Genomic DNA, 11,502 nt, shown 5'->3' with positions numbered 1-11,502 from the left:
GTCCTGTGTAACAAAGTTAAGCGAAGTTAAGGCGTTCTGCTCCAGAGCTTTTGCACAAGAATAAGTCACCGTGTAGCTCAGAAAAGAAAACAGCTGGTCTACGGTATGCTGTTTTCTATGTATTATGCAGAATGTTTGAGCACAGCTGGGTGTCTTCAGTAGTCAGAGGTTGGAAACATTTAATTTTTCATTTGGAAGTATAGCACAAATAATATTACAGTACATTTAGCTTCTATAATTCCTGTTTCTTCTCCACAGGGAAGCTGGGTTAGAGATCCATATTGTTGTCGTTTTATGTACAAGTTCTGCAGGTGTTTGAATTGATTCCATGTGCCCCCGTATTATATTCATATATTTCCACGTTTCACTCTGCTCTGTGGAGGGAGTTTCTATTTACTCTGCAGATGTGGAGTATTGGACTTACTGTGCTCCGTGTTGTTTAATATTCTTATTCAGTTTGGTAACTGTAGTTGTTTTGTTCATGGGTTTTCATAGACAAGTCTGGATGACTTTGGGAGGGATGAAGAGCATGTGCATTCGTTTCTGCCAATAAAATAAGAAAAATGGTGATAACATTATTAATAGACACAGCAATGCTTTGTTTCTCTTCTTAAAATCTGAATTACAAGCTTACAGAACTGCTGGATGTATTGTGGAAAGTGTTATTAGATACATGTATAGTGAACAAAAATATAATGCAGCATGTGTTTTAAATCATTTAATCTTCCTGTTGTCTTGGTTTACAAGCACTAAAAAATATTGATTCCTTGTCTGAAAAAAATCCAAAAATTCAGCCAAAAAAAAAAAAAAATCCTCAAATTTCTGAAAATTTGCAAAATCTTCAGGAATAAAATTCCAATAATTCATTTAAAGTTTCCCTTAAAAGTTCTATTCAAAAAAATCCCACAAATTTGGCGAGAAAATTAATATTTTCCAAACATGAGTAAAAAACTTCCAAAAAAAAATCTAAAATGACCGCATATATATCAGTAAAAAATGTTTCTTAAGAACATTCACATAGTTTTTTATGTGAATGTTCTTAAGAAACATTTCTAACATTTTTTTCCACCAAAAAATGTTGAAAATGTGGATATCAGAAGTTTAACTGTGACTATATTTTTTCCCCCCACATTTTCAGACTTTAAAATGGGTCAATTTTGACCCACAGGACAAGAGGGTTAAGGGGAATAACGTACTGTTTGCATCTCTACAGCAGAACTGGTGTCATAAAACAACCTCACTGTATTGGAAATGTTGGAAGAAATTTCACAAGACTGTAAAGGGTTCATTCTGCACAAACTGCATTTTGGAGCTTGAAACTTCCTCTTTAACTGTTTTAAATCGAGTATTCTCATGGAAGGACATGATCTGCAACAAGTTAAAAAGTGCAAACCTTCAGCACCTTTCCCAGGTTTCCCACATTCCACAGGTGGCACTGCTGCGTCCGTCCTGTTGTACTCTGACCCTCAGCCTCTCTACTTCACGGTGCGCTCCTGGACTCTCCTTGTCTTTGTGAGGAAGAGCTGCTCCAACGCGGTTTGTTTCCAGCTTTAATCCAGTCTCAGCGAAATGAGTGTGAGGAAGGACAGCGTGGAGATGGGCGTCACGAACCAGGGCTTCCAGGACGCGGACGGAGATGCGTCGGACAGCGTCAGCGAAGCCGAGTCCGTGGAGAAGCAGGAGTCCACCGGGGTGAAGATGGACCCGGACCCGGACCCGGAGGAGAAGTATAATCAGATGAAACCGTACGCCGGGATGCCCAAAGAGGTGCTGCTGCTGTACTCGTCCCAGGCCCGGTACCGAGTGCCCCGGGAGATCCTGTTCTGGCTGACGGTGTGCGTCACCCTGGCGCTGGTGGCCATCACCATCACCGTGATCGCGCTGTCTCCGCAGTGCATGAGCTGGTGGCAGGCCTCCCCGGTGTACCAGGTTTACCCCCGGTCCTTCAAAGACTCGGATGGGGACGGGGTGGGAGACCTCAAAGGTAAGATGGAGCCTCACATAAAGTTAATAAAAGATCAGATTTGTCATCAAAACTCAGTGCAGTGACATGTCCTGGTTGTTTTTTTATAAAGTGATGAAAATGTCCTGGTTTTCATTGAGCCAGTAAAATTCAGCTGTTTTGTTCAAGTTAGATTGCTAATATAGCAGAGGTATTTTTATTAAGTTATTTATTCTAGGGCTGTCAAAATGAACGTGTTATTGCGGGTTAATCCATCATCATGATTAATCTGATTAAAAAATTTTAACAAATTAACCAATCTGTAACGCAGAGTGACTCAAAATCTTGTCTCTGGTAACACATTTCAGGCAGTTTGTCCAGCCATGCGCACATAGGCACTTTATCCAGTAGTGGCAGAAGTAATTTTTAGATTTGATTTTTTTTCTGGCAGTAGCAGACCATACAAACACACACGCACACACATATATATATATCCTTCTGTCTTGAGGCTAATCTGATTAAAATGTTTTTTCTAATACAGAAGAAACATTATTTCTATCATTATTTCATTCGTTATTTTTGAAACTTGCCATGATAAAACAAGTTGAGTATCCTGTCAGAAGCCTATCTTTATAGCCTAGCCATGCTACACCCATGTTTCTGACGGCACAAGGGTCGAGGGAAGCTCGACAGGGAGGGAGGCGGGCTAAAAGGTTGTCTATCAAATCCCTCTGCAGCAATTGGGTAGGTATACAACCAATCAACGCAACGAATAGGCTGACGTAGTTCCGAGAGCACCGGCGGATTGTGGCTAAGTCCCATTAGCTTCCCAACCAGCGGAGCCAACTGGTATATTAAGGATTTGCCATATCCCGTCGGCATAAGTCCAAATACGTCTTTCTTCTCAATGAAACACTTCAGTGCCATCCTTTGTTTATCTGTCAATTTGAATTTTAGCTTCAAATCTTTAAGGGCTGTGGCCAAAGCCAAGTCGAAAGATAACTGTTTATTGTGCGCCGGTTGTTTCTGTCAGAATCGTCACGCCTCTGTCGTCACTTCGTTACGCCCGCCTTCTGACTCTACACTTCATGGTGATTGGTCCTGCCAGTTTTAGGAGAATCCAGCCTCGAGCCTTATGGAGGGTAACTAGACCCTCCCTGGCAGAGAATTAAATTCGTTGCCGTGGGTTGTCTAGCGCGGCTAGGCTACTATCTTTAATTTCTGTCTTTGGTTATGGATAGTATTTGGTAATATAACAATAATTTTCTATCCATGCAGAGGAGGCATGCTTTAAATGTATTGAAATTATGAGGCATCTCTGAGTAAACTTCGAGCATCATTTGAGTGTCTCATTGCTGGGTTGATTGGTTTTCAGTAATCAAAACATGATCACCCTACTGTGCATGTTGTTGCAAACATTATTGTCAGCAGAGGTGTAGATCTGAGGGGGCTGCAGGGGGACACGACCCCCTCAGCATATAGAACAGCTGCATTTGTCCTTAAATTTAATGTTAATGCATGATTGTTCTGTTTTCCATTGCATATATGAAGACATTCAGACTCAGAAAACTTTATATGCTTCCAGGGGGCGATTAAAAAGGCAGGCAGTACAACAATGATGTAACAAATTGAGTAGGAAAAAAAGAAATTAAAGTTAAATAACATAAATAAAATAGGGATAAATATACATATAATGCAGAACAAATGAGATGAGAATAAAAAATGCAATGAAAAGAAAAAAACCCACAAACTTAGTAACATAATGGTGCAAATACGGATGAACAACATGTACATGTGGCACAGATTGATGCCAAAAATGAAACATTGAAGGTTTAAAATTAACTAGAAGACACCCAGACCCTGAACTTTATGTCCCCAAAATCTACAACCGTGTTTGCACTTTTACTATCTTGATTAGCTGTATACTGTATACTGTATTACTGCAATACTTTTACATAAGTATAGATAACTATAAAATAAAACTTTATAATCCCTGAATATAATTCTCGTGCCAGATATTGTTTAGATAACAAAATTACACAACGTGAGGATGAACAAAGTGTCAAATAGAAAAGCAATAAAATACAAGTACGAGACATAACAGAGGATAAAAATAAGAGTAGAACAGACTAGAACAAGACAATGTTTGCAAAGCCTTGTTGCATCCAATGAGGCATCACAATAAAATCAGGCATGATGTGTTAATTCCACGACTGGAGATATGTGATGTTAGCTAAAATCAGTTGCATAGCCCACATGTATCGGCATCAGTCAATATCAGAATTGGAAATTGAGAGTTGGACAATGCCGGCATATTGGTTATTGGCAAAACAGCCAACATTGAACATCCATAGTTTAAACCTTACTATGTTATATAGTATATCAAATGACCTAATGGATTAAAAAAAGGTTTAAACCCGACAAAGTGAGACATGGAAAACCCAGCAAATCCAAAGATCACCTGTAAGAAAACAAAAAACAGACAATAAAAAAGAGAAGATCAACACTGGACAGACTGGTTGGATCAGTAGCTGCAGATCAAATAGTTCCACTACCAGAAACATCTGCAGAGAGGAACACTGAGAGAGACGACAAAGCACACACTGTAAGAGAATGAAGACATAAAGTTAATAACCTGCAGTAGCCCCATAGGAGAAAGTGTAAAGAATTACAAAAAACTGGAGTAGACGCACATAGATAGACCTGCTGTTAAACCGTTATCACCAAACATCAAGGATACACATTAACCACATGTACTCTTACAACCTGACAGTCCAAACATTGTGCGAGTCACTTCTTTACAACTACTCAATAAAAATGGATAAAAGACGAGTAAATTATGTATTTAAACTGTGAGTGAAGACTTTAGTTCAAAGTTGATAGGGGAAAAATACTTCATTAAGCTACTAAGTTTATTTTATGTTGGCTTCAGCGATAACAAAAATAAACTTTATAAATGTGAAACTTGAAGTATAGGTGGCTAAAGGCATCATTTAAAGACGCTTCTAATCTGAATAAACTACTACTGGGTTGTATGAACAGAAGTTCATCCATTCATCTTCAGATTGTTTCACTTTGATATAAAATCTGTATTAAAAAAAAGCTAAAATTGGAAGACTGTGCTCTCATAGTATGATGGGATGTGACACTTCATTATTTATGGAGAAATGTCAGAGTTCCCATGTTGTTTTCTTTGTGTGATTCTTTGCTGTTATTGCTACAATATCTCAGTCTATGAGAACTGTGTATTTCAGTATACATTTTTATTTTTGGTCTGGCAGGAATTATGGAGAAGCTGGATCACTTTCAGTACCTGAATATCAAGTCAGTGTGGATCAGTCCTTTCTACCGCTCTCCCATGAAGGACTTCGGTTATGACGTGGAGGATTTCCGGGAAATAGATCCGCTGTTTGGAACCATGCAGGACTTTGACAAACTCTTGGCTGAAATGCACGACAGAGGTTTGTACTTTCAGTGTCCCTGCTGATGCAAAAAACGTGGAAGAAGGCGGTGGGAGCGCTGTCAGGTCTGATTTCTAATAACGTGTTCCCACCAGGTTTGAAGCTGATCATGGATTTCATTCCAAATCACACCAGTGACCGACACCGCTGGTTCAACCTGAGTCGGATTAGAGACCCTCACTATGAGGATTACTACGTCTGGGTTGACTGCGATCCAAATGGACCAAAGCCGAATAACTGGGTTGGTATTTGTACTAAATTGCACATTTCCACTAAATCTCATTGCATTAAATAGTGAATGTAGCATAGAGCAGCACATACATAACGTAGTGAACTGATCACATGGGATTGCTTCTCCGTCTTCCACTCAGGTGAGTATTTTTGGGAACTCGTCATGGACTTATGATGAAGTCAGAGGACAATGCTACCTGCACCAGTTCCTTAAGGAGCAGCCAGACCTGAACTTCAGGAACCCGAACGTCGTCCAAGACACGATTGTAAGATTACAGGAGCACACACATTACCTCACCTACTGAAAGGATTTGTTTTTCAGTGACTCACTAAAATCTTGTGTTCGTTTCTTCTCCTCTGCGCTATTTTGCTGAGTTATACAAAATCCTGTGTATTTTTTATCTGTGTTGTGCTGTGAACTGATTAGACATCAACATAAATGAGTTAATGTTTTAAGGAAACGGTGCATGTGTGTGTAATGTTTAAACTCATGGCAGAACATCTGTACAACAATCAATCACTGTAGTCACAATTTTCTTTACAAATCAAACACACTCTGTATTTTTACTATGGGATGTGTATTTTGGTATTTTAGGATACAATTCATTTCTGGCTGAAGAAAGGTGTGGATGGATTCCGGATGGATGCTGTGAAGCACATCCTGGAGGCTCCACACTTGAGGAACGAACCACAGGTGGACCCAAACAAACCTCCAGTGAGTGTTAATCTGTAATATCGAATGGCAGAACAGGTGAAATGCTCTGCTGTCAAACACATTCATTCACTCATGTAAAACTAAGCTTGTTTTACGTTGTTATGCTTGTTTTGGTTGTGACACCTCTGCAGAGGCAAAAGTGAAAATGTGAACCCACGGTAAGGATAAATGGAACATGAGCAAAAAACTCCCCAAAACTGCTTTGGGCTCAGAGGGTTACGTTTGCTTTTTGTCACGTTTTCAAGGACATCTCTAGATACTTGTTTGAAAAATAAACTCAGTCCGCCCTCATTTGTTTTATTGAGATGGTCACGTTTTTATTGGGTGCAATCTACATGAGACAGTAACTTTCTCTGCTGCTCAAAGTTCAGATTAGTTACTAATCTTGGCTCTAAAATTACGTTATATAAATTATTTTATGTAGCTGAATGAGATAGTAGGTGGCGTGTCAGAGTCCAGATTTTAACAGTCTCATGCATAAAAGCTGCACTGTGGGCAGAAGCAGCTCCACTGAAACATTACTTCCCCCTGTAGATGATAGAACAAACACAATCAACAGCTGAGTGGGAGAGTTCACACTGTCCACGGTGTATCATTAATCATTTATCTGTGGCCGAAATGTCAGGCGGCTGCTGGAGAAAATGCTGCTCTTGGAATTCAAAGGGTTCATGATGCACGCTGAGTTAAGCTCTCTAAGAAAGAGGTTTTGTTCCACGGAGGCTGAAGTTATTTCTCACAGAGGAAAGATTAGCAGAAAAGAAGCATATTTTGGTGGATTAGTAAGTCAGTGGGATTTACTTACTGCTGCAGAGTAATACTATAATACTGTGACTGACTCGTCCACTGACTGTCGACTGAGAAGTGGAACTCTGCTTCAGCATTCCAGCTAAAGTTACAGAGTACTCACTTGTTTAGAAATGTGGATGCGATGTTTGAACAAGAGTCGTACACTGCCGCTGAGCTGTAAGCTGAGCAAACGTATCTTATCATTATTGCTTTAGTGGTTTAGTGCTGCTAGAAGGTTTGAAGTCACATCAGCTACACGTTTGTTTTTCACTTGTTTGGCAGGACGTCAGCTCAGTGGTTTGAGTCACATTAGGTGTCAGTTTTTAGGACTTTTACGTCACAGTCTCTAAATAGAGTGTTCAGGACTGAAGCAGGTCTTTGGCCGATTATTTCAAAACTACAAATCTGGTGTTACAGCACCAAGACAGTCAATTTATGAACAAGATGCATTTCTCTGAGTCTATTTTCCTATTTGCTTCTTTAATATAGAAAAAACAATGCAACAATAAAGCAGAAAACTTAAGTCCGACCATAGAACAGTACCTCACTGATTAATGGACCTGATGTCAGTTGCTGCTTGGCCTCTAGCCTCTGTGTATCTGGTTTCTACTTTCCACCTGCCTGGCCTGTGACTGAGCTCTGTCCTGACAAAGAAATGCCTTTACAGCCCAGCTCTCCTGATTCTTAATTCACCACATCTCAGTAAGGAACCTTCACAATAGATTTGCTTTAGCCAAATGAAAAACTTGGCTATAACACTGAAGCTGCTAGATTTTGAACAGGCCAGGATAATAAGTACTTTAACCCCACATGACGTATTTCTCTGCAGGAGCTGGTAACTACAGAATGGGACCTCCACAGCGACTACACCACCAGCCAGGTGGGCCTGCATGACTTGCTGAGGCAGTTTAGGGCCGCGTTGGACACCTACAGTCGAGAGCCTGGCAAATACAGGTACATGAGCTAATAAACACATAGTAATCTTCTTCTTTCGGCTTTTCCCTTCAGGGGTCACCACACCCAATCAGTTGCCTCCATCTCACCCTGTCTTCTGCATCCTCTATTAAACATAGTAATGCTTTGGTTAAAACTGAGACTGCTAATGTGAACCTTTATCCTGCCATGGACACAGTTTGCTTTAAACAGTCTTGTGTTCTGCACTATGTCACACTAAGATCCTCTGTTTTACTCACAATTTCAGCTTTTAGTGCTACACTAGGACAAATAGGAGTGTTTTATTACTGTCTATGAATATGTTTATAACGTTACATAACGTACATAAATAAGAGCTGAAGTCTTTAATATTAAGACATAAAGCCCTAATTATGTGAAACACTACAAATAAGAACACCGTTTTTACAGTGTGGGATTAATAAATGTGTTATAAATGACTATAAGCTTAAGCGAGAACGATGTTCAACAACCTTCCTGCCGTCTTTGTGGAAACCTTTCTGCATGTTATCATATCCTAAGTTCCTGCTGTGCTGCAGGTTCATGGTGATGGAGTCATACGATTACGAAGAGGTGGAAAAGACCATGAGGTACTACAGCACACCTCTGGTCAGAGAAAGTGACTTCCCGTTTAACTTTTACCTGCTGGACTTGCCTTACAATGCCAGCGGCGTGTGGGCTAAACATCTGGTCCACCTCTGGATGGGCAACATGCCCAAAGGAGAGTGGCCCAACTGGGTGGTGAGTTCCTACAGTTACATAGTAGTTTCTTTAAAGAACCCCTCCACTTAAAAATCATATAGGGTCATACTCAAATGTGTACGTTTGATTTAATCCAATATTAGAATATGCCATTGTGTTGTGTGCAGTAGATTTACAGTGTTTTAGCAGTTGTAAGTGAGCTGGTGTGCTTGAGCTCGGGTGGATGGGCAGAGAGGAACTTCATGGATCTAGAGAAGGCAATGACATAAGGTTACATCTTAACCATTAGGGTAGAATTGGATTATTTTTATGGAGAAAGCATTCAGTATATATAACTTTGATACACAGAGATGAGTTTTAGGGGTTAAATCAATAAAAGGAACTTTAAATATGAGTCCATTAGAAGGGTGAAAACTCTCTAACAATCACTTTTGATCTTTTCAGTAACAAAAACCTTAAGACCAAATCCCTGTTCTCTCTGTAAGATCAGATTGTGCTGCTTTTGCCTTTGCCTCTGGGTCTGGATGATGCTATTTGTTAGTATTTGTTAGACTGGGTGTCGATTACTCATCAAGCTCAGTATTAAAAGATAAGAGCACTTCCACGAAAACACTCTCTGAAGGAAGATCGTTGCTAGTAACTGAAGCACACATTGTTCTATAATTGTTTCCGATAAGGTGAAAGGAATCATTTAGGATTTGTTTTCAAAAAATCTCCAACAGCACAAAGATGTGTGCTCGTTGATGCTTTTAGGATCAGCTCCCTACTGGCTATGGTTTCCTTTGCCCCAGACAAGTGGATATTGTGTACTGGGTTATGATTCCTTTACTCTTCTTTGACGGTTTAGCCTACAGTGTCACTCAGGCCTCTATCCCTCACTTTTTACCTTCAGATTTTTCTTTCATGATCCCAAACATATCCAGTTCAGATTCCTCCTTCCGATCTCGTTCAGCTCTTCACCTTCTACATCTCTTCTGTTCACTGTTGTCAGGTCGGTAACCATGACAGGCATCGAATCTCCTCCAGTGCTGGTCCGGCCTACGTTCGTGTCATCAACATGCTGCTGCTGACCCTTCCTGGCACGCCCACCACCTACTATGGCGAGGAGATCGGCATGGAGAACATTAATGTCACGCAGAGTGAGATACAGGACCCTGCTGGCAAATACAATACAGTGAGTAATATGCATACACTGAAGAAAAAGAAATGCAGCACTCATTGTAATATCAATACAAACGACCAGTTTAATTTACAGCATTTCAAAACACAGTAAAATGTGCATAGATAACAGACATAAATGCTTACAGTTTATAATGCAGCCTGCAGAAAGAACACAGCATCTCTATAAAAGTTTGCTTCATTAAGTGATTTACTGCTGGTTTGTTGTAGTTTAGATAACACTAGTTTTCTCTTGGAGTGCCTGACAAACTGAATACTGAGTTTGCCGATGTTATTCCTGTGCTTTCACTGCAGAGTGCCAGTCGGGACCCTGAGCGGTCTCCAATGCAGTGGAGTAGTGACATGAACGCAGGCTTCAACAGCATAACCAACGTCACCTGGTTGCCTGTGCACCCCGACTACGAAACCGTCAACGTAGAGGTAAAGAACTCTTTGAGTAAAGTTCATATCTGGCCAAATATCTGACCAGAGCTCGCTCATGTATTGTCTTCCCACTCTTTCTTTTCCAGGTCCAGAAGAAAGATGAAGGTTCTGTTCTGTCCCAGTACAGTTTCCTGAGTCACCTCCGGGAGTCAGAGCTCGCTCTTCATCGTGGATGGTTCTGCTACGTCCACGCTGATGCCAATGTCTTCTCTTACCTCAGGGAGCTCGATGGGCTTGACCGAGCTTACCTCATGGTTCTCAACTTTGGTAAAGAATCTGCCATCACAGATCTCTCCTACATTCCTGAGCTACCAGACCAGCTGACGGTGCAGCTGAGCACAAACCATGTCAACAACGGCAAAGTGTATCAGAAGTCTCAGATCAAGACAGAAGTAGGGGAAGGCTTGGTGATTCAGTACTCCACTAGCCAGCGGTATAATCCCAACCACCCTGAAGAATGCTACATCTCTCAGAAGGCCTGCTATTTGCCGACTGTAAACATACTTTATAAATGCTAACATGAATGGGTAATAGCTTTCATTTATTGCAGCAATCAAATGATTGAGATTCTTCTATAAATGACCTGCGCCACATAAGAAAGCGAACAATTACAGATAATTTCACTGGTGATGTTGTCCTCTTTGGTGTCGTTAAAGACATGTAAGAACTGGTCACTGGTGGACATGAGTTAAAACAGCTATAATCCAAAATATATTCAGTTGTAGATTTTAGATGAGGCGCTTCAGAATGTTTCATCTCCCAGGTCTGATTTTGTCTCTTATCGGACACCTTCGGGTGTTGTGTGTAAAATTACTGAGTGGAGTTAAATCTGTACATGCTAGATATCTGTTCCTGAAAGACTCTGCAGATGTCGGTACATCTGCTTTTAAAGGTGGATGTGGGAAGGCCGTTGGCGACGGTGATCGTCTCTGGAAGATGTGACGTCTCCGAGAAGGCCTGCCTGCTATGTACCAACTATAGACATACTCTATAAATGCGAACGTGAATGGATAATAGCCTTCAGTTATTACAGTAATCAAATGATGGAGATTCTTGATTTATAGTCCCTCTATAAATGACCAGTGTCACATAATAAAGCGAACAGTTGCAGA

The 11,502-nt window shown here is 40.6% G+C and overlaps 1 protein-coding gene across 1 annotated transcript; it reads left to right on the top strand.

The window, feature by feature from the left end:
- Positions 1-945: 945 nt before the first annotated feature.
- slc3a1 (solute carrier family 3 member 1) lies at positions 946-11,502 on the top strand. The gene is made up of 10 exons (XM_022198838.2): positions 946-1,984; positions 5,224-5,403; positions 5,499-5,644; positions 5,775-5,900; positions 6,230-6,349; positions 7,965-8,089; positions 8,626-8,827; positions 9,780-9,962; positions 10,262-10,387; positions 10,477-11,502. The coding sequence occupies exons 1-10, from the start codon at positions 1,570-1,572 to the stop codon at positions 10,906-10,908; spliced, it is 2,055 nt and encodes a 684-aa protein (XP_022054530.1). The 5' UTR covers positions 946-1,569; the 3' UTR covers positions 10,909-11,502.

The sequence above is a fragment of the Acanthochromis polyacanthus genome, chromosome 15 (genome assembly GCF_021347895.1).
Source record: "Acanthochromis polyacanthus isolate Apoly-LR-REF ecotype Palm Island chromosome 15, KAUST_Apoly_ChrSc, whole genome shotgun sequence".
Lineage (NCBI taxonomy): Eukaryota > Metazoa > Chordata > Actinopteri > Pomacentridae > Acanthochromis > Acanthochromis polyacanthus.
This window is presented reverse-complemented; position numbering and strand designations above follow the sequence as displayed.

Bases quoted from the DNA above. Each gene is read 5' to 3' on its own strand.
- slc3a1 (XM_022198838.2), top strand. From the start codon at position 1,570: ATGAGTGTGAGGAAGGACAGCGTGGAGATGGGCGTCACGAACCAGGGC. The intron at 9,963-10,261 runs GTGAGTAATATG...CTTTCACTGCAG, and splicing joins CTGCTGGCAAATACAATACA to AGTGCCAGTCGGGACCCTGA. The intron at 10,388-10,476 runs GTAAAGAACTCT...TTTCTTTTCCAG, and splicing joins ACGAAACCGTCAACGTAGAG to GTCCAGAAGAAAGATGAAGG.